Genomic DNA, 22,584 nt, shown 5'->3' on the forward strand with positions numbered 1-22,584 from the left:
CCAGTAAGTTTTGCAGCGGAATAGGACAGCTGCAAAGAGTGGGTCAAATTGAAATCCATAGAAAATAACAGTAAGGTGCGGCATAAAGAGAAAGAAAAATAACTGAATGAACAACTTCAGTTTATTTGAGAATGGAAAGTACTGTGCCAGGGCATTTCGCCAATAAAATACGAGAGATTAAAAGTGAGCTGGAAATAATCGACAGCGAAAGATACACAGCGGCTGTCATACGTGCAAGGGCTGAAAACCTTTGGGCTGGTGAAGTGCCGACAAAACGAGCGCTAGAAGACGAGAAAAGATACGCCTGCCAGAAAGAAACTTGGAGTATAATGTATGCCGGCCATATCACTGAAGATGTTAGATATTCTAGCGTGCGGTAGCAAAGCACTTCGAAGTACTGCTTAGCGCTAAGCGTCAGTGTTTCAAACAGACTTTCTACGATTGATGCCTGCACTGGATGACGAAAGTAAAGCGCGCCTAGAAACAACGATAACGTTGCAGGATATACAATCTGCAGTAGATTACCTGACACCTGGGAAAGCCCCTGGGCCGGATGGTCTAAGCGCTGTCTTCTTTAAAACTTTTCAGCAGTATGCGGCTCAGTTTATGCTTTATGTGATCACTGAAGCTTACGAACGTATTACTGTTCCACTGTCTTTCTCTACCTCGCACATTGTTCTAATACCCAAGACAGAGGATCCGGAGAAACGACAGTTGGTGGGGTCATATCGACCGATTAGCCTCACCAATGTTGACTACAATGTGTACATGAAGGTTTTAGCAAACAGACTGCAAAGCGTAATAAAAAACTTGGTTGGGCCTCATCAAACGTCCGGCATCAAGGGCCGATCCATTGCCGCGAATATACATCTCGCAAGAACCGTATTAGAATGCACTCGGTGGTCAGATAGCCATGATGCAATGAGATTTAGCGAAAGCCTTTGACTGTTTTTCTCACGAAATTCTTTTTTCCATTATGAGGCATTCTAACCTTGGTGAAGTCATAGTGGAGGGTGTTAAAGTGGCTTATGCGAACTGCACGACCCTTATTATAGTGAATGGTGAACTGACTGTCAGCATCGCAGTACGGTCATCAGTAAGGCAGGGCTGCCCGCTCTCACCCCTGCTTTTTGCACTGTATTTAGAGCCACTTTGCTTGGCTATCACTGATAGCGATCACATCTTAGGGTTCAAGCTGCAATCAGCACACGTTAAAATGCTAGCATAGGCTGATGACATAGCAGTGTCCTGTGCACCCAGAAAGAGCATCTGTGAAGTCACTGGTGTCGTTCAAACATTTTGTGATCAAACCGGATGTAAGATCATTTGGGAGAAAAGCTCTGGGTTATGACACGGGGATTGGGACGTGGCACCTGATTTCTTCTGTAAGCTGCGATGGTCTGCTCTCCGAACGCGATAACTAGGCTTGCCTTTAGATTGTTATCGTGATCCCAACGTGAACTGGATGCAAGAAACATCCATAGCGAAAGAAAAAGCGGATGCGTGCAAAGGAAGGCAACTCTCAATGTTTTCGCGCGCTTCTGTTTGCAATGTTGTTCTTATTTCGAGGCTGTGGTACCTCATAAATGTGTTGTGTGTCTCACGAACGTCAATTCAGAAAATGCACCGCGTTTTTGCCGTTTTTATTTAGGCATCCACATAGGAAAAAACCGCTCGAACGAATTTTTTTATTTCCGTTAAAAGGGGCGGGCTTGGCCTTGCACATTTGTTCTTCCGACAAGGGGTTTCGCGATTTATATTCCTCCGTGATAAAAAAAAAATACCTTTCTAAGAACTGTGATGCAAGTGCGACTGAAGCTTCTCCCTGAATGGATATTGTCATGTGAAAACATGCCTGATACTGTGACTGGCTACCTTCGTGAGGTTGTTTTTTCGTGCAAGTTTCTGGAAGTGCGGGTTTCTTTTGATTACCTTTACAATATCCCCAGGAAAAACCTATATAATGATGTCATTTACGTGATGCTGCCGGTGCCTTTTTACCGGGCGTTACACTGTGGAGGCCCAGGGCAGGACGTTTTGAAAAGAGGTAAGAAAATGCCAGTGAGGCCATCTGCTAAAACGTTCCTTTTCAAACTTCACTCTAATACGCTCCCTGTTAAAACCTGGCTGAATGGTAAAGGTATCTTCGTCCCGTGGACAACAAATTGCCTGTTGTGGAAAAAACCGGAAACAATTGAGCACGTTTTCTTACAGTGCTGGGATGCTGTCTTTCTATGGGACGTCCTCCAAAGGACAATTAAAAAGGAACTTCCCTTTACTCTGTACGGTATCAGATTCCTACCAGTGCGGAACGATGATGCACCTTATGATTTAAATATGCTTCTTGGCCTCCATAGTTTGTGGAAAACACGAATTCAGGTGCGTCATGCAGATATAGATACACGATCTGCGTGTGAAAACTTCATTGAAAGTGCGGTGTATATACACGAAACGTTCAGGATGCAGCAGGATCCACCACAATGGCACTGTCCGTTTGATGAGGTAGTGAACTTGAAACGATTTTAGCCATGTACGCGTTAGCTCAAGTGTAGTTGAAGTGTTTTATCATGTGTATTTTTTGTTTTGTGTTTCACGACAATAAAGAAAACAAAATAGCGTGGCTGAGCGGTCTAAGGCGCTGGTTTAAGAGTCTCCTCGGAGGCGTGGGTTCGAATCCCGCCGCTGCTAGAGTTTGTTTTTTTTCCTCCGGCTGCTAAGTTTATAAAGGGCATAACCGCGTCCTTCTGGTCATTGGACTACATCACTGCATAACATCGTTTCAAATCACGCTACTAGAACTGTTCAACTAGACGACGTAGGCTCAGTATTGTCACCCACTTACATCGTTGCGTTATCGTCGCTGATGTGCAGGGCTGCATTTCCTTGGCACTGAGGGCACTGTAAAGAACTAAGGTAGCGTGGCCTATTGTGCTGAAGTCAGGCAATAAAGAAAAAAAAAGGTAGCGTGGCCGAGCGGTCTAAGGCGCTGGTTTAAGGCACCAGTCTCCTTGGAGGCGTGGGTTCGAATCCCACCGCTGCCAGAATTTTTGCTTTTCTCTCTCCGGCTGCTAAGTTGATAAAGTGTATAACCTCCTCCTTCTGGTCATTGGACTGCATCATTGCATAATATCCTTTCAAATCACGCTACTAGAACTGTTCAAGTAGACGACGTAGGCTTTGTTTTGTCTCCCTCTTACATCGCTGCGTTATTGTCGCTGATAGATGTGCAGGGCTGCATTTCTTTGGCACTGAGGACACTGGGAAGAACTGAAGGTAGCGTGGCCGAGAATATTCCACTTCCGGCCATCGAGCTTGACGGACATGTGCTTCATGGGCTCCCAAGGAGCGGATTCAGCGGCCCGTTTGGGCCGCGGTATGAGGCGTATGAGCAACGCTGCCAAGGAATACCAAATTGTTCTGCCACATCTGCCACATCTGCCATCAGGTTCGACTGTTTTACATACCGTTTGTTTGCATGGGGAGGTCTCAGCTAGGCCTTACCGTGTGGAACATTTTCGAGATGCACTCGAACATATTTCACTGCTGCAGGAAGTTGTCGCCCTTGGGGCTTGTCAGATGAACCACCTGAGGGCGGTAACCTTCAAAGATGAAGAAGGAAAAAAGATGATTCTGCAGGCTCCAGCATTCGACGTGAAGGAGCGTCGGTGTGTCGTGATTGGCCCGTGTAGTCAAGCCGTACGTCTGAAACTCTATTGGTTGTTGCACGGCGTGCGCGATGAAGACGTGCGAGTGGCCTTGTCTCCGTTCGGAAAAGTAACGGAACTAACCAGAGACAAGTGGCGAGTGAATGGCTGCGTTGACAAGGCGTCTACTACTCGCTCCGTAACGCTGAAGTTACACGCAGGCGTCACCGTTGAGGATTTGCCGCACCAACTACGCGTTTCCGAGGACGTTGCTCTTGTCTACGTCCCGGGCAGGGCCCCGCTGTGCCTCCGGTGTCGCGGAACTGGGCATATACGCCGAGAGTGCCGCGTTCCACGTTGCAGGTTGTGTCGCCGCTTTAGACACGAGGAGACCCAGTGTGTGTGTACTACATACGCGAATGTTGCAGGCCCGGCTCGGAAAGATGATGTGGCGGATCACTTGATGGATGCAGCCGATGCCGTGGAAACGACGTTGGAAGGCACTAAAGAGACCAAGTGCGAGGAAACGCCCCTAAAAAAAGTCGCGGTGGCGGAGGAGCTTCCAGATAGGAGCAACGCCAATTACTGCGGGCGCAACAACTGAGGGAGAGACGAAGGGAGACACATCTCTTGCCTTAAACACGCCAGTAAGTCCACAGGAGGCTTCGACAAGCGAACCTGGAGACGTTGACATGGCTGCAGCTTCCAGCATGCCTGCAAAGCGGGCACATGATGATGTCAACGAGTGTGAAGCTGGCAGGAATGCGAAAGGCAGCGGGGAGCCACCGACGAAGGCCAACCTGGTCCGTCATCCGAGCTTCAAACCGAGGCCAAACGTCCCTCCAGACCGGAAGACTTCGTCATCAACGCCTCCGCCTTAGCGGGGGCGAGTTTTGCAAAGCTGCTGTGATGTCCCGGTCAGTGATCGGGGCTAAAGACCGTTTGAGACCTGTACTGTATACGCAACTGGCATCGCTTCATGACACGGAACTTTTGGTGTATTATTATGTTGCTCTGCATTATAGGTGTGATTACAATGGTCGGCGTCTTCTTTCTTTAAAATGCCTCGTCCTTTTCAAACTTGCCTACGCGTCGCAACGCTTAATGGGAGGGGCCTCTCAGTGCGTGGGCGGCAACAGCAGTTAAATAGGCTACTGCTAGATAACGATATCGACTTACTTGCAGTACAAGAAACAAAAATTGAAAGTGAAGAGCAAACAGATCGAATGGTCGACGTTTTTCGCAGGAGATGCAATGTATGTGTATGCCATACGGTTCAGAAATCTGCCGGATGCATTATTTTAATCCGCAGGGCAATCAGCCAAGTTGAAGCAGTGATAACGTGTGGAACGGGTAGATTAGTAGTGTGTGATCTCCTTTTTGACGAAATACCATGGAGAGCAGTGTGTGTTTACGCTCCGAATAAGCGTGCGGAACGTGAGCGCTTTTTGAATACGTCGAATCGTACCTGTCTTGTGAGAGGTGTATATTATTGCTCGGTGACTTCAATTGTGTATGCAGATCAGAGGATAAGTAAAACAAAAACGTTGTGCGTGACACTAGCGCAGAGTTACTTTTGAGAATAGTTAATGAGAAAGAGAGGACGTTGGCAATGTGCTCATACCTGAAGGCCAAGCGAATTATACGCACTTTCAAGGTACTTCGCATGCTAGACTTGATCGCATTTACGTACCTCTGGCGACTATCCCAATGTGTTTCAGTTATAAGTGTGAGCATGTCAGCTTTAGTGACCATTCTTTAGTTATGGTCACATTTGGCAGAATGGAGAAAACCACCAAACTCAATTGGGAACTCTGGAAGTTTAATGATAAATTATTAGATGATGAAACATTTGTTAATCAAGTAGAAGAACGTATTACCACGGCCGCTGGATGTATTACAAACCTATTACTGGGCAATGTGTGTGACATTGTGCAAGCTTGGAAATTGTTTAAGTGTGACATTAAAGTAGCCGCAATAAACAGAGCAAGTGTCTTGCGGTTTAAGGAAAGAGAACGCGAAAAATATCTGCGTGGCGAACTAGACTAAGCGTAGAAAGTATCGATCCGGGAAAATTTAAAAAAGAAATAAAAGAAACAAAGAGTAAACTGGAAGTGATCGATGAAGACCGGTATCGCGGCGCGATGATAAGGGCGCGGGCCGAGATGCTGTGGTGTGGGGAAACGCCCACTAAGCGGGTGCTCAGGGATGAAAAGCGGCACGCGGTGAACAAAGAGATAAACAAAATTTATTACCAAAATGAAGTTACTAGCAAAAAGGCACTAGTCGAACGAGCCTTTTTCGAATTTTACAGAGACTTGCTTAGCGAGAAGCCAAAGGACCTTGATTGCTTTGCCAAGAGCTTTTTACCACTCATGCTCAGGTCGGATGATGACGTCAAGCAAATGCTGGAAAAACCGATAACAGCCTCGGAAATTGAAAGTGCCATAGATGAATTAAGTCTTCATAAGTCACCTGGACCTGACGGGCTTGGATCAGCCTTGTATAAGTTATTCAAGGTAGAAATAGCTGTGTGTTTAGAAAGGGTGATAACTGAATGTTATGAGAGACTTTGTCCTACCATCTTTCCGCAAGTCCCATGTAGTACTGATTCCGAAAACCGAGGACGCGGCTAGATTGCTCTGTGTCGAAAACTACCGCCCAATAAGTTTTAACAAATGTGGACTATAAAGTATACATGAAGGTCCTAGCCAGAAGATTGCAGAATGTCATTACAACCCTTGTAGGACCTCATCAGACGTGCGGAATTAAAGGCAGGGCAATATTCACGAATATTCACGTGGCGAGAAGCGTATTGGAATGTTGCGATGCCGTGCAAGATTGCGTAGCAATGTTAGAACTGGACCTGCACAAGGCCTTTGATTGAGTTGGGCATGATATCTTGTTTGCACTTTTGAAACATGTAAATGTCGGGAGTGCAATCACAAATGGTGTTAAAATGATTTACAAAGAGTGCGTTGCAAAATTAGTCATAAATAGTAAATTGAGTGAATGCATACCGGTGCTATCCTCTGTTCGACAAGGTTGTCCATTGTCGCCCCTTCTCTTTGGCTTATATTTGGAACATTTCTGTTTAAGGCTTCTCTCCAGCGAAGCTATTACAGGGTACACATTTTTCAATGTTGGAGTTAAGGTCCTAGCCTACGCTGATGACATCGCAGTGTTTTGTGCGGACCAAGACAGTGTAAAAGAAGTTGCCAAAGAAGCTGTGGAGTACTGTAAGACTACTGGCAGTGCAATTAACTGGACTAAATGTTTAGGTGTCTGGTATGGAGACTGGGAACACACACCGGAACACTTTTGTAACATCAGATGGACGATAACACCGGGCAAATACCTTGGTGTGCCACTTGATCAGCACAAGAACACTAAAGAGTACTGGGAGGAAGAAACGCAGCGAGTTAAAAATCAAACGAACAAGTGGGGAGGACACAACTTTTCCATGTTCTCTAGAGCTGCTGTGTGTAACGTATTTTTGGTTGCCAAGATATTTTATGTTCTTCAAGCTCTATCGATGACAAGAGCGTCTGTACAGAAACTTCACCGTGTATTTGCAAAGTTTATATAGGCATCCACATGGGAACGCACGAACTGGTGCAATCTGTTTCACGCAGTTATGAATGGGGGCCTTGGGTTGACGTATCTGCTTCTCAGGCAAATTCTGACTATATTTTCCTTTCTGCGTGAGCAGTGACAACTTTCTAAGGACTGTAATCCAAGTGAGATTACGCGAGTCACTGCCTGATTACGTCGTATCTGCTTTTTCAAAACCGGTGGCATTAAGCCCCTTTTTGCGGGAAGTTGTTTTATCTTTTCGCATCCTTAAGGGAAGGTTCTCAACTGAATATCTGTCAATTGCGCCGCGGAAGAAGTTGTATAAGGATCTGCGGGATGTGTTTTTGGCAGTGCCAGTGTACTGCGCTGTGTATAATGTAGGGTCTGAGCGTGACGTTTTGAAAAGTGTAAAACGTATGCCTGTCAGAGCCGGTGCAAAATCATTCTTTTTTCAATTGCATTCTGGCACTCTTCCAGTTAAACCATGGCTGCAGAACCAAGGGCTCTTTGCACCTTAACTGTATTATTTGCAGGAAACCCGAGACCATTGAACACATCTTCTTGGAGTGCCATGACTCAGTTTTCCTCTGGGACATCTTGAAGCGAACCATAAAAAATGAATTGCCAATACCGCCATTCGGAATTCGGAATTCGATATCTGCCATGCGCTGACCCTGAAGGAGTGCCGAGTGACTTGCTGATGCTGATATGTATGAATAGCGTATTGAAAACGCGTATGGACGTCAGGCATGAGCGCACCGTTGTACACCCCGTTCGACGCTACTTCATCGAGAGCATGGTATATCTGAGAGAAATTCTGCGTGCACAAGATAGTTCTCCGGAATGGCTACCTGTACTGGACCAGCTGGCTTCAGTAAAGCCCTTTTAAATCTTGTGCTTTAGGCAGAATGTGTCTAGGGCTTTTAGCATTCCTTTTGTTTTGCTTTGTTTTTGTGTATTCAGAGTGTATGCTGTGTGGTTTAAAATTGGTAATAAAGAAAAATAAAAGTAGCGTGGCCGAGCGGTCAAAGGCGCTGGTTTAAGGCACCAGACTCCTCGGAGGCGTGGGTTCGAATCCCACCGCTGCCAGAATTTTTGCTTTTTTTCTCCGGCTGCTAAGCTGATAAAGTGCATAACCTCATCCGTCTGGTCATTGTACTGCATCACTGCATAACATCGTTTCAAATCACACTACTAGAACTGTTCAAGTAGACGACGTAGGCTCAGTTTTGTCTCCCACTTACATCGTTGCGTTATTGTCGCTGATGTGCAGGGCTGCATTTCCTTGGCACTGAGGGCACTGCGAAGAACTTAGGTAGCATGGCCTAACGGTCTACGGGATTCCACTTCCGGCTCCGCTAGCGAACCGACATGTGCATCATGGGCTCCGTAGGAGCGGTTACAGCGGCCCAATTGGGTCCCGCAAACAGGTTTTCTTGCTCAGGTGACCAAGCTACGAAGTTATTTTGCCCCGGCTTCCAACAGGTCGTATTGTATTTAACACTCTTTTTTTGCACGCCGATGTGAGAGCGAGACCATACAAGGTCGAGAATTTTCGCCACGCGCTGGCTCAGTTGGGACTGCTCCCCGAGGTTATCGCCTTGGGGGCGTACCAAATGAATCACGTTTGGGCCATCACGTTCAAGAGTGACGATGGAATGAAGAAGTTGCTGTCTTGCCGTGAACTAGCCGTGAAAGGCCGTCGGTGCATTGTTGTCGATCCTGATGACCAGGATGTTAGAATGAAAATTCACTGTATTTTGTACAACGTTCCCGATGAAGATGTGCGGACCGCCCTGGCTCCGTACAGCACAGTCACAGAAATTGCCAAGGAACGCTGGCGCCTACAAGGCGTACTGGACAAAGGCTCTTCAACACGGTCAGTGTCCTTGAAGTTGAAGCCTGGTGTGACAATTGATGATTTGCCACACCAGCTGCGGATTGCTGGAGAACAGGCTCTCATAGTCATTTCCGGCAGAGCTCCACTTTGCCTGAGGTGCCATACCACAGGACATATGCGACGTGAGTGCAAAGTTCCTCGTAGTAATCTATGCCGCCGCTTCGGACATCATGAAACAGAATGTGTCAAGACCTATGCAAATGTCACAGGGTCTATGACAAGGCAAGATACCTCGGAGCTCGTCATGGACGAGGTTGAAGCCGAGGAAGCTGCGAGAACGGAATCGAACATACCGCAGTCAAATGCCAAGAATACGGATGGCACTGGGGGCGAGGCAGTGAAGTCTAGTGAAGACCGCGCCTGTGTGCCTGCCCAGGCAGGCGCAGCCGAAACTGTGGGGGCATCAGATGGAGAAGGCAGCCAAGGCATTATAAGCATGAGAGAAAATGCCGCAGTTATCGAAGGAGGCATGGAGCACGGCCAATCATCCACGAACGTGGCACCAACAAAGAGGACCCATGAGAAGGCCTGTGTTGAAGATTCGAGCCTTTCTACCCTCAGCGCCGACGAACCACCTCCGAAAACACCAGGACAGCGTCGGGCGACGCTTCGCCCGAAGCCCAACATCCCGCCTGACAGAAAGCCGGCGACGACTACACCGACGTAGGAAAAATGGCTCGCCCCAGATTGACTCAAGGACGAGGGGCGACTCACAACGGGTCTGCCAGCGAGGGTGTGCTGACGTTAAGTCAGTACACGCCTGACGACCCGCACACCTCTCGAGTGGACTCGAAATTTCGTAAGCGAGAACGTTTCCTGTATTCCTCATCTGTCTATAATACGGTAGAAGGTGAACACCGAGCGGTTTGGTTATCTTGTGTTTATCAACAAAATGGCAGCTCAACCTGAAGCAACACTTCGATTTGCCACGCTTACTGTAAGAGGCCTTGCAGCGAGGCGACATCAGTATCAACTGAGTCGGCCCATGCTGGACAACGATTTGGACGTGATAGCATTGCAAGAGACTAAGGTCGAAAGTGAAGCTCAGACAAACCGCATGGTCGGACAGTTTAGAAATCGGTTCAGTGTATGCCATTCTGTTGGTACATCGGGAGGGTGTGCTATCTTTATCCGCAATTCTTTAGGTATTGTTGAAGAATCTGTTGTAGTGTGTAATACTGGACGTTTTGTTGTGTGATTTTTCATATCTTGATTTACAGTGGCGCGTACTGTGTGTGTATGCCGCAAATAAGGAAAATGAGCGCAAAGCATTCTTCAAAAATATTGACCCTTATTTGAATTCTACCAGGTATACGATCCTTCTTGGTGATTTTAATTGCGTCTGTATGCCCGAGGACAGAGCTACTAACGCGATCATTCGGGATCAAAGTTCGTTGCTTTTGAGCTCAATCGTCCAAGAGCACAATCTCGAAGACGTTGGGAGTGCTCTATCAGGAGGAATCCGCCCTCAGTTCACGCACTTCCGATAAGCCAGCCACGCACGACTCGACAGAGCTTATGTGTCGGCTATCTTGGTGCCAATGATTAGTGAATACTTGGTTAAAAGCATCGCATTCAGCGACCATTGCATTGTGATGTTTACAGTAGGAACTAAGCCCAAGAGATCTAATTTCAACTGGAACCTTTCGAAACTAAATGTAAAGCTGCTTGGTGATGAAAGTTTCGCGCGCACAGTACCAGAAAAACTTGATAGTTTGTTTATGGGCAACAATAGGGACGTTATAGGGAAATGGGAGAGTTTCAAAGAAGAAATAAAAATTAGCGCAATCGACAGAGCGTGTGCACTGCGACATAACGAGAAAATGGATGAAAAAGAGCTTCAAATCCGATTAAATTCATTTCTGTGGCTATAAAACGCCCAGCCAGGCCAGTTTGTAACAGAAATAAAAGAAACAAAAATAGACTAGAACTGATAGATAAGGAAAAATACAAAGGTGCTATTATACGCGCACGCGCAGAGCGGTTGTGGCTAGGTGAGTCGCCAACAAAGCGGTCCCTGTGCGACGAAACACGATATGCCGTCAAGAATGAGATTAAAGAGATAGACTACGTGGCAGAAATAACTCGCGATTTCAAGACTATTCAGCGCGCATTTGTTGATTATTATGAAGAACTGCTGGGTCACGAGGCAAACTTGCAAGAAGGCTTTGAGTCAGATTTTTTTCGCTGTTGCCTATACTAGGCGATGAAGTTAAGCTTAACCTAGAGGCACCGATTAGCGTTATTGAAATCGAGCGTGCTATTGACGAGTTGAGCTCTGGAAAGGCACCGGGACCAGACGGGCTTGGCGCAGCTTTCTACAAAGCCTTCAAGAGTGATATGGCGTATATGTTGCACCGAATAATTCAAGAAATGTATCAAACCCACATGATGCCTCCGTCTTTCCGAAACAACCACATTGTTCTCATACCGAAGAGTGACGATCCCACCAGGCGACTATCAGTAAAAGCTTATAGGCCCATAAGTCTCACAAACGTAGACTATAAGATTTTCATGAAGGTTTTAGGAAGAAGATTGCAGAATGTAATAAAGTCTATTGTTGGCCCGCACCAAACGTGCGGAATAAAAGGTCGAACGATACATACAAACATTCATGTAGCACGTAGTATTCTAGAATGCTGTGATTCATTTGAGAAACGTGTAGCCATGTTGGAATTAGACATGGAAAAAGCCTTTGACCGCGTTAGTCACCATATCTTGTTTTCCATCCTTGAACATGTGAATGTTGGCCGCGTTCTGGTTGAAGGTGCTAAAATGGCATATGCTGGTTGTACGGCAAACATCATTATTAATAAGCAACTGAGTGAAAGCATTACTGTTCGTTCTTCAGTGAGACAAGGGTGCCCTTTGTCACCATTGTTGTTTGCCCTGTATCTCGAACCATTCTGTCTAAATATTATGTCAAATGAGAATGTGCACGGCTTTGGGATATTTTGCACTGAAGTTAAAATCCTTTCTTACGCGGATGACATTGCAATCTTCTGCGCAGATAAAGATAGCGTATCAGAAGCAGTGAAAGAGGCAACTAGGTTTTTCAAAGTCTCAGGAAGCGTGATAAACTGGGAAACGTGCTTCGGCTTTTGGCATGGTAACTGGGATTCGGCGCCTATCATGCACGAAGGCTTTCAGTGGGCAATGTCAACTGTTAAATATTTGGGAGTTCCGCTAAACGATTATGAAGAACCAGCAAAGTACTGGGAAGCAGAAATAGAACGAGCGCTTGAAAATACGCGCAAATGAGGTGGCCGAGATTTTTCTATTTTTACTAGAGCCACAGTATGCAACCTGTTTCTAGTGGCCAAAGTTTTGTATGTGCTTCAGGCACTTTGCATGTCAGGAGCCAGTGTCGAACGATTGCACCGAGTGTTCGCAGTGTTTATTTGGGGGTCGAGTTTAGAGAGGACACGCAGTACAAATATTTTTCGATCTGTGAAAAGGGGCGGCCTGGGTTTGACTCATTTGTTCATTAGGCAACTTGTGTCGAGATTGATGTTACTTCGGGACCAAAAAGACGCTTTCTTGCGGACAGTAATGCAACTGTGGTTAGGTGAGGCACTGCCAGACTTCGTTGTATTATCCAGCCCTGTTAAACACAGGGGGGTCAGAAGTTTTATCTGGCACGTTGTTCGAGCTTTTCAATTTTTGAAAGTTCGCTTTTCAGTGCAGCACCTTACTGCAGTATCGAGGAAAGAACTTTACAAAGCACTCATAGATACTATGTTACCTGTTCCTGTCTACCGGACCATGTACAGTGTAGGTCAAGCGAAAAATGTGCTGAAAAGAGTAAAGAGGATGCCTGTGCGGGCCTCGGTGAAAACCTTCTTTTTTCAGTTGCACAGTGGCACTCTACCAGTGAAGCCCTGGCTTCAAGAGAAGGGTATTTTTGTCCCATGGTCCGTAAATTGCCTAATTTGTAGAATGCCGGAGACGATAGATCACATGTTCCTTCACTGTATAGACTCTGTATTTCATTGGGACATCTTACAACGAACGGTTAAAAAGTTGCTTCCGATATCCCCATACGGAATACGATTTCTACCTGTAGAGACTGGGGACGACATACCATATGACATGTTCATGCTTCTCAGCCTACACAGTATTTGGAGAAATCGAATGGCATTCAGGCATGCAGACGAGACTGTACTCCCCGTCAGGGAGTACTTTATCGAAAGCATGTCTTATATAAGAGAAGTGCTTAGGGCCCAAAATGAGCCCTCCGAGTGGCTCTCAGCAATGGACGACCTCGTACAGCTTAGACGCTTTTAATCCTGTTGCGTGAGCGAGGCAGACTTCCGCTCGCGCCTTTTACTTGTCATGTGATGTAGATGCTGTACAGATGTTCTTTTTTTGTGTGTTAAATTCCAATGTGGTAATAAGCAAAAAAATAATTAACGTGGCCGAGCGGTCTCAGGGGCTGGTTTAAGGCACCAGTCTCCTCGGAGGTGTGGGTTCGAATCCCACAGCTGCCACAATTTTTGCTTTTTTCTCTCCGGCTGTTAAGTTAATAAAGTGCATAACCTCATCCGTCTGGTCATAGGACTGCATCATTGCGTAACATCGTTTCAAATCACGCTACTAGAACTGTTCAAGTAGACGACGTAGGCTCAGTTTTGTCTCCCACTTACATCGTTGCGTTATTGTCGCTGATAGACGTGCAGAGCTGCATTTCTTTGGCACTGAGGACACTGGGAAGAACTGAAGATAGCGTGGCCGAGGGATTCTACTTCCGGCTTCCGAGCACAACGGACATGTGTATCATGAGCTCTGTTGGGGCGGTCTCAGCGGACCTTGCGGACCGCGGTACCAGGAAAGAAGTTAGCCAGGATTATGTCGTCCTTCTGCCCCCACTGCCAACTGGCCATGTCGTTGAAAATACTGTTTTTCTGCACGCTGACGTGAACGCGCGTCCATATCGCCCCGAAGATTTCCGAGAGCCACTTTTTCAACGAGTGCCGCCCACCGAAGTTCTTGCGCTCGGCGCATATCGAATGAACCATCTGGGGGCAGTGACGTGCAAAAATGCCGAAAGTTAGCGAAGCCGGAATTAACCGTTAAGAAGAAAATGTGCATGAATATTGACCCAAATCAACAGGACGTACGGCTAAAACTGCACTGGTTGCTCTTCCGAGTATACGTGAGGAAGACGTACGTGAGGCACTTGCACCGTATGGGCGGGTTATTGAAGTCGGTTAAATGGTGTGTTGATGGTTATAGCCAGCAGAGCACCATGACACGCACAGCCGTTCTTAGGATGAAGGCTGGTGTTACTCTGGATGACATACCCCACCAGATCCGTGTTGGTACAGAGCTGGCTCTTGTACCAGGCCGGGCACCGCGATGCCTCCGGTGCCAACAACTTGGGCACATTAGACGTGCGTGTCGTGTCCTAAAGTGCGAACTGTGTGAGTGTTTCGGGCATGCAGCGGACCGTTGTATAAAGACCTATGCTACAGCTGCCACTACAGCGCTCACTAAAAACTTGGAGTTGACTATGGATGAGGTGGGGCGGAAGAAAGTCTCACCCCTGTGACAGCTGTTGACAATTCTTCAACAATTCGTGCCGACAACGTCGGAGAAGCCTCGAAGGAAGCCACGGTGCCAGTTCCTACTCCTGCTCAGGATACGCTAGAAGCGGCGAAGAAGGACGGGCAAAACGCAAGCTGTGCCCAGGACGCTGACGGACGAGAGGTATTGCAGGCGAGTGCTAACAGCTTGAACGCGGGCGACGACGAAGCTTCCATGGATTGCACGGGGCATAACGAGGGCGGCTCAGCGGGAAAGCGAACACGCGAAGCAGTCGATTCGAAGGCGAGTAGCACGGGCCAAGAACTGCCACAAAAAACGCCATTCGTTAGAAGACCAAAACTTGGGGTGAGGCCTCATGTCGTCGAAGGCGTGAAGAGGGCACACAACCCGCCTACCTGACAGTGAGTTTCGTGGACAGGCTGTAACTACCGACCAAGGGAATGCTGCCGGCTTACACTGCGGGAACAAGGACTGGTGAGCGCCTCATAGCCACTTTCTCTCAACTTCAGAATGACGCTACAAACAGGGATACGTTTTGCCACTATAAACGTTCGTGGCCTCACCTCTAGGCATAGGCAGTATCAGCTAAGCAGGCTTTTCGAGGACTATGCTCTCGATATTATTGCAGTGCAAGAGACAAAGGTGGACAGTGAAGAAGGCACGGACCGCATGGTACTGCCTTTCCGTTCGTTGTTCAATGTGTGTGTGTCACATTCTGTAGCTCTGTCCGGCGGTTGTGCGCTCTTTATTAGGTCGTTGGGTGTTATTGAGAGTGCAGTAACCAGTAGTGCTTCTGGGCGGTTTGTGGTGTGCATTTGTTTTTCTCGGGTGCGGAGTGGCGAGTGATCTCTTTGTACGCGCCGAATCAAGTGAGTGAGCGGAATGTTTTTTTTTTGTTTTTTTTTTTAAGTTGCTTGATTGCAACAAGCGGATTTTTTTGCTCGGCGACTTCAACTGTGTTTGTAGAGAAGAAGATCGCAACAGTAGTATCAAGCGACGTGACCAAAGCGCTGTCTTACTAGGCGAACTTGTCTCTGAAAAGGGCTTGCAAGATGTTGCATTATGCATGTAAAATGCAAGAGTACAATATACGAATTTTGAGGGGCAGAGACATGCACGATTAGACCGAGCCTAGATATTGCTGGAGATGGTGAAGTTTTGTGTTGATTGTTGTCTCCGGGCAGTGAGTTACAGTGATCACAGCTTAGTGTTCTTCACACTTAGTTCAAAGATGTGAAAGCATAAGTTTAATTGGTCTCTGTGGAAATTAAACAGTAGCCTTCTCAAAGACGGAATAATTTTAGAAACTGTGACAGAGGCTTTAACGAGACCTCCACGATAGCACAGGAGCTGAGTGGTGCGAAAAATGGGAAGCTTTTAAGCAAAATGTAAAAATAAAGCGATAGAGCGTGGTAGTGTGGTAAGCATTGAAAAGAAAGAAAACGAGATGAAATTAAATGGCCTACTCCAGGCACTTCTGAAGGAAGAAGATGTGCAACCAGGCTTACTGACTCAGGAAATTAGGGGCGCGAAGAATAAGCTAGAACAACTTGACAGGGAAAGATACAGAGGAGCGGTTCTAAGAGCGCGAAGTGAAAAATTGTGGTTGGGCGAATCACCAACTAAGAGGGTGTTGGGCGAAGAAAAGAAGTACGCTCAATAGAAGGATATAAGAGAAATTGTATACAAAAGCGACACGAAGAATGAAAGACAAAAGATAATGGATGCTTTGGTCGAAAATTATCGCGGATTGCTCGGGCGAACTGTGTCAATGGGTGGCGATTTTGTGAATATTTTCCTTGCGGCGATGCCAAAACTTGACGAAACACTGCAAAAAAGGCTAGAAGCGATAAGCGTAAAAGAAATCGTGACGGCAATAGAGGAATTAAGTGATGGCAAGACACCTGGCCCGGACGGCCTGGGAGTAGAGTTTTACAAGGCGTTCAAACAGGACATTGCAGTTGCTCTACAAGGAGTGATCGTAGAAGGGTATGGGAAAAATAAACTGCCACAATCGTTCAGAGGCGCACACTGTGCTTATTCCTAAATCGGACGACCCCATTAAGCTTTTGTCGGTAACATCTTATCGACCAATTAGTCTCATGAACACCGATTACAAAATGTTTATGAAGGTTTTGGCAAAGAGGGTGCTGTCATTCAAGAACTGGTAGGACCCCATCAGACATGCGGAATAAAGGGGCGTACTATAGCGACAAACATACACATTGTAAGAAGCGTGCTAGAAATTTGTAATGCCTTCTCGGGCAGAGACGCCATGTTATAGCTCGACTTACAGAAGGGTTTTGACTGTGTTCACACGAAGTTTTGTTTTAGAATTTTGAAGCACGTGCAAATTGGTTGTGGGTTTTTGGATGGCCTCAAGATGGCTTACTCCAATTGCGTCACGCAGGTCATTGTTATTAAGGAAGTGATTGCGGATATCCTGGTCCGGAGCTCTGTGCGACAGGGCTGTCCCCTGTCGCCCCCCACTGTTTAATATTGCCACGTGCCTAGCGCCGCGCGACAGCCGTGTTTGGGGCCGACGACAACGAAGCGGTGGTTGGCACGAGCGGCGCGCTGGTGCTGGACGCTGTGACTCTGTGTTCGAAAGGACAAGCCGACCTCATTCTCGGGTCCTTGGCTACGTGGTACTTTCACGGCTCCCTCGGACTTCAGTCGTGACACTGGTGGAGGTGCGATCGATGATCCCTTCTCCTGCGGACGACCCTACGCGGCCGCCTCTCGTGACCACTCCGGTTCATCGTACCAGCCGACGGCTCCGAGGCTTGTCCCCCGAGGCCTTCCCTCTTGACGAAGAGACTCTGGCTGTGGCAACGACACCGCCCGCCCGTACCATGACTGTCCCTTCCACCCCTTCGTCCTGTCTCATCCTTCAGACCCCACGTACCCCTAAACCATTTCACGGTGAGCAGTTTGAAGACGCCGAGGACTGGCTAGCTCACTATGAAAGGGTCGCGACGTTTAACGGCTGGGACGACGCTGCGAAAATGCGGAACGTCTACTTCAGCCTTGAAGACGCTGCTCGGACATGGTTCGAGAACCGCGAGGCCACATTCTCTACGTGGCCGGCCTTCCGAAGTCAGCTCCTCGGTACGTACGCCAACAGTGACCGCCGAGAGAATGCCGAGCGTGCCCTGACCTCTCGAGTTCAGCGTCAGAACGAGGGGGTCGCAATGTACGTTGAAGACGTCATGCGCCTTTGCCATCGCGCCGACCCGTCCATGAGTGAGGAGAAGAAGGTTCGGCACCTGATGCACGGTGTCAAAGAACAGCTTTTTTCCGGCCTCGTGCGGAACCCGCCCACCACCGTCGCGGCGTTTCTGGCTGAAGCTGTGACCATGGAGAAACTGTTACAGCAGCGATGCAGCCAGTACGGTCGGCCGCTGAATTCCATATCCACACTACCGCCGTCTGACCGAACCGACTACAATCCCGGGGCAGATATGAGCTCCCTTCGCGACCTCATTCGCACCGTGGTTCGCGAGGAGCTCCAGAAAGTTCATGGAGCTCCTGGCGCAGCTTCCCTGGCCAGCATCATCCGTGAAGAGGTCCAGAATGCACTCACGCCACCAACAAGTACAGTCGTTCCACCACCACCCCCGGGCCCCACCGAGCGGATGACTTATGCTGATGTCACACGCCGCCCAGCCCTGCTACCCACCCCTTCGCCTTACACGCAACCTCAGGTCGCTGTGCACGCTGCGGCACCGCTGCCCCTTTGGGAAGATCGGCGCCAGGCGCCCCGGAAAACTGATCTCTGGCGCGCTCCAGATAACCGCCCTCTCTGCTACCACTGTGGCGAGGCAGGTCACCTGTACCGGCAGTGCCCTTATCGTCAGATGGGCCTTAGGGGATTTTCCCCCGACAGCCCTCGTCCACGGCCTGGTCAGCGGCCTCAGGACATCGCCGAGTACGTAACCCGCCAGCGTACGTCACCCGCCAGTCTGTCACATTCTCCTCGTCGCGAGTCGCGCTCGCCTTCGCCTCGTCGCTCTTCACCCTCTGGGTCACGGTATACCGCTGGACGCCATGGTTCCTCGAGTCCTCATCGGGAAAACTAGCTCCGGCGACCTTTGGGGGCGAGGCCGCCGCACACCGATTCGCCGTAAAGCTTCCACCGCCGCACCGCTCGATTCGCCCCGACGTCGAACGCCGAATTCCTGTCCAGTTTTCACCGCACAGACCAGATCGCCGTGACGTCGTCCGCATCGCCGACCAGTTATCACCGCCGTGTCGCTTAAATCGCCCCGACGCAGACCACACAACTGCCGCCCAGCTTCCGTCGCCGCACCGCTTCCTTCACTCCGACCTGCCGTCGACATTGAATTGCCCCGACGCCGACCACCCAACCGCCGTCCAGCTTCCGCCACCACACCGTTCACTTCACTCCGAACCGACGTCGACAGGCCCTGGTCTTGGCCGGGTCTCCCTGGACATCCCTATTATCGTCGACACGAAGGAGGTCAGCGCTTTAGTTGATACGGGAGCCGATTATTCTATCCTTAGTGGGCGGCTTACAAGGACACTGAAAAAGGTGATGACGCCATGGAACGGCCCAGACATACGTACGGCAGGCGGACATGTGGTTGCACCACTGGGTATGTGTACAGCCCGGGTTACGGTGAGAGGCTGCACCTTTGTTGCGACTTTTCTCGTTCTACGCGAATGCTCTCGTGATGTTATTCTTGGCATCGACTTCCTTCGTGAGCACGGTGCCACTATAGATCTACCGAACCGCTTGGTGACGTTTTCCGCCAAACTGGCCACTGAAAAGCATGAGTACCGCGGGTCCCACTCCACGCTGCGAGTCGCCGATGATAGCCTCACAGTGCCACCACGCGCCAGCATCCTCGCCAGAGTTACTTGTGACGAGCCACATCACGGCCTCCGGGTTGTTGAGCCTAATGTCTCCCTCTCACTCGCCTTGGGAGTTTCTGTGGCAAGAGGTCTTTGTTTCCTTCGTGGAAGAGAGACGGAGGTACTTGTCACCAATTTCTCCAATGAACATCGACACCTGTTCCGTGGCACTGTCATTGCTTACGTCGACCATCTGCACGAAGTCGCCGAATGTTTTGCTTCAGAGGAAGCTACGCCTAGCACTGAACCGGATGATGCCGTACACGCTGTCGACATCAATTCTAGCCTTTCCTCCGTTGAAAAGAGGCAACTTCAAGATCTATTGCTGGAGTTTCGTGTGTGCTTCACGTCTTCATCTAAGGTGCAGCAAACGTCGGTCATTAAACACCGGATTATCACGCATGAAGGCACTCGACCCATCCATCAGCAGCCCTATCGTGTGTCTCCTCGGGAGAGAGAAGCTATCCAACAGCAAGTCAAGGAGATGCTCGCCGATGGCGTCATTCAACCTTCAAGCAGCCCATGGTCCTCGCCTGTAGTCCTCGTTAAAAAGAAAGACGGAACACTTCGTTTCTGCGTTGACTATCGGAAACTGAACAGTATGACAAAGAAGGACGTCTATCCGCTACCACGGATTGATGACTCTCTCGACCGACTTCGCCGAGCCAAGTACTTCTCCTCCATTGACCTCAGGAGTGGTTATTGGCAAATTGAAGTTGATGAGAGGGACCGTGAAAAAACTGCCTTCGTAACACCAGATGGGCTCTATGAATTCCGCGTCCTCCCATTCGGGCTCTGCTGTGCTCCTGCCACCTTCCAGCGGATGATGGACACTGTACTCACAGGTCTTAAGTGGCAGACATGCCTTGTTTATCTCGACGACGTAATAATTTTTTCACCGACGTTCACGGAACACCTACGCCGCCTGAGAACTGTTCTCGAAGCTGTCCGGTCTGCCAACCTTTCTCTCAAGCCTCAAAAGTGCCACTTCGGGTTCACCGAATTGAAGTTTCTTGGGCACATCGTAAGTGCTGATGGCATCCGAGCTGACCCTGAGAAACTTGCTGCCGTTGCTGCCTTTCCCGTCCCCGCCCATAAAAAAGCAGTCCGACGGTTTTTGGGGCTGTGCTCCTATTATCGTCGCTTTATCAAAAACTTTGCACAGATGGCCAGCCCTCTGACTCTCCTGACTCGAGATGACGCATCATTTTCCTGGGGCGCCGAGCAGCAGATGGCTTTCGACGAGTTACGACGCCGGCTCCAGTCACCCCCGATCCTGGCACATTTCGACGATGATGCCGACACAGAATTACACACGGATGCGAGCAACGTCGGCCTTGGTGCCGTTCTAGTTCAGCACCAAGACGGGGTCGAGAAAGTAATTGCCTACGCCAGCCGTGCACTTTCCCGTGCTGAGTGTAACTATTCCACCACTGAAAAAGAATGTTTGGCGGTAGTATGGGCCGCTGCCAAGTTCCGCCCGTACCTTTATGGCCGACCGTTTCGCGTCATCACTGACCATCACTCGTTGTGTTGGCTGAAAAACTTAAAGGATCCTTGTGGCCGCTTAGCACGTTGGGCATTGCGCCTACAAGAGTTCGATTTCGATGTTATTTATAAGTCTGGCCGGAAGCACACCGATGCCGATAGCCTGTCCCGCGCGCCCGTCGGCCCTCCTTCGTCAGATGCCACCGACGACGATAGCTTCCTCGGAGCAGTCACTACGTCCGATCTCGCCTCCAGACAGCGTGCCGACGGCGAGCTGCGACTGATTATTGACCATCTTGAAGGTGGGCATCCTACAATACCCCGGTACCTTGCTCGGGGGTTGTCGTCGTATTGCCTCCGCAATGGGGTGCTTTATAAGAAGAATTCTACGTCGAGTGCGAAAACATACCTGCTAGTCATACCAGCTGATCTAAGGCACGAAATCCTCCTGGCCTGCCACGACGAACCAACTTCAGGGCATCTTGGCTTTACACGCACCCTAAACCGAGTCCGGCAGAACTACTACTGGCCACATCTTTCTCCGAGCGTTAGACGTTACGTACAGACCTGTCGACAATGCCAGCGACGAAAAAAACCCACGCTCAAGCCATCCGGTATGTTACAATCTATAGAACCGCCCCTCACACCCTTCGAACAAGTGGGCATGGACCTTTTAGGCCCATTTCCTTTATCCTCGAACGGACACAAGTGGATTGTAGTCGCCACAGACTACTTAACACGCTACGCTGAAACGAAGGCCCTTGCCCGAGGTACTGCCGGCGAAGTTGCTCGATTCTTTATGAACGACATTGTGCTCAGACACGGTGCACCGTCGACCATCATTACTGACCGAGGAAAGGCGTTTACAGCTCGGCTACTGCGGAACACCTTAACTCTCAGCCATACCGAGCATCGCACAACAACAGCGTATCACCCTCAGACAAATGGATTAACGGAACGACTAAACAAAACTTTGGCGGACATGATCTCAATGTACATCGACGTTGAGCATAAAATGTGGGACGAGATCCTGCCGTATGTCACCTTCGCCTACAATACGGCGCCGCAGGAAACCACGAAGTTTACGCCATTCCGTCTCGTATATGGCAGAGAGGCCCGCACGATGTTGGACGCGATGCTCCCGTGCTTGGAAGAAGCGGTCGAACCCGACGCCGCCCATTTCGCGGAACAGGCCGAGCAAGCCCGTCAGCTGGCCCGCTTACACATCAAGGAGCAGCATGCCACCGACGCGCGACACTATAACCTTCGGCACAGGGAGGCCCACTACGAACCAGGGGACCAAGTGTGGGTGTGGACCCCCGTGCGTCACAAAGGCTTGAGCGAGAAACTACTCCACCGCTATTTCGGACCCTATAAAGTCTTGCGCCGCTTAAACAACGTTAATTATGAAGTCGTTCCAGATGGAACTGTGACCGTCGGTGTTCGACGCCAGCGGCCTGAAATTGTGCATGTGGTGCGCTTAAAGCCGTATTTTTCGCGTGACTGAGCGTTCCCTGCAAGTGAAACCTTGCGTTATTGTACAGTTCACCT

General features: G+C 49.1%; 1 protein-coding gene, 2 non-coding genes and 1 pseudogene across 3 annotated transcripts; all 4 read left to right on the forward strand.

The window, feature by feature from the left end:
• Positions 1 to 2,959: 2,959 nt before the first annotated feature.
• TRNAL-AAG (transfer RNA leucine (anticodon AAG)) lies at positions 2,960 to 3,041 on the forward strand. Its single transcript has one exon. It is a non-coding gene; the product is annotated as a tRNA-Leu (tRNA).
• Positions 3,042 to 3,330: 289 nt separating this feature from the next.
• On the forward strand, positions 3,331 to 4,248 carry LOC146200562 (uncharacterized). The gene has a single exon (XM_084592395.1). It carries the CDS (start codon positions 3,331 to 3,333, stop codon positions 4,246 to 4,248), a length of 918 nt encoding a protein of 305 aa, XP_084448521.1.
• Positions 4,249 to 8,227: 3,979 nt separating this feature from the next.
• TRNAL-AAG (transfer RNA leucine (anticodon AAG)) lies at positions 8,228 to 8,309 on the forward strand. Its single transcript has one exon. It is a non-coding gene; the product is annotated as a tRNA-Leu (tRNA).
• Positions 8,310 to 13,759: 5,450 nt separating this feature from the next.
• Positions 13,760 to 15,066, forward strand: LOC146200564 (uncharacterized; annotated as a pseudogene).
• The last annotated feature ends 7,518 nt before the right edge of the window (positions 15,067 to 22,584 follow it).

The sequence above is a fragment of the Amblyomma maculatum genome, chromosome 2 (assembly GCF_055883805.1).
Source record: "Amblyomma maculatum isolate TAMU_Amacu chromosome 2, ASM5588380v1, whole genome shotgun sequence".
In the NCBI taxonomy this organism is placed as follows: domain Eukaryota; kingdom Metazoa; phylum Arthropoda; class Arachnida; order Ixodida; family Ixodidae; genus Amblyomma; species Amblyomma maculatum.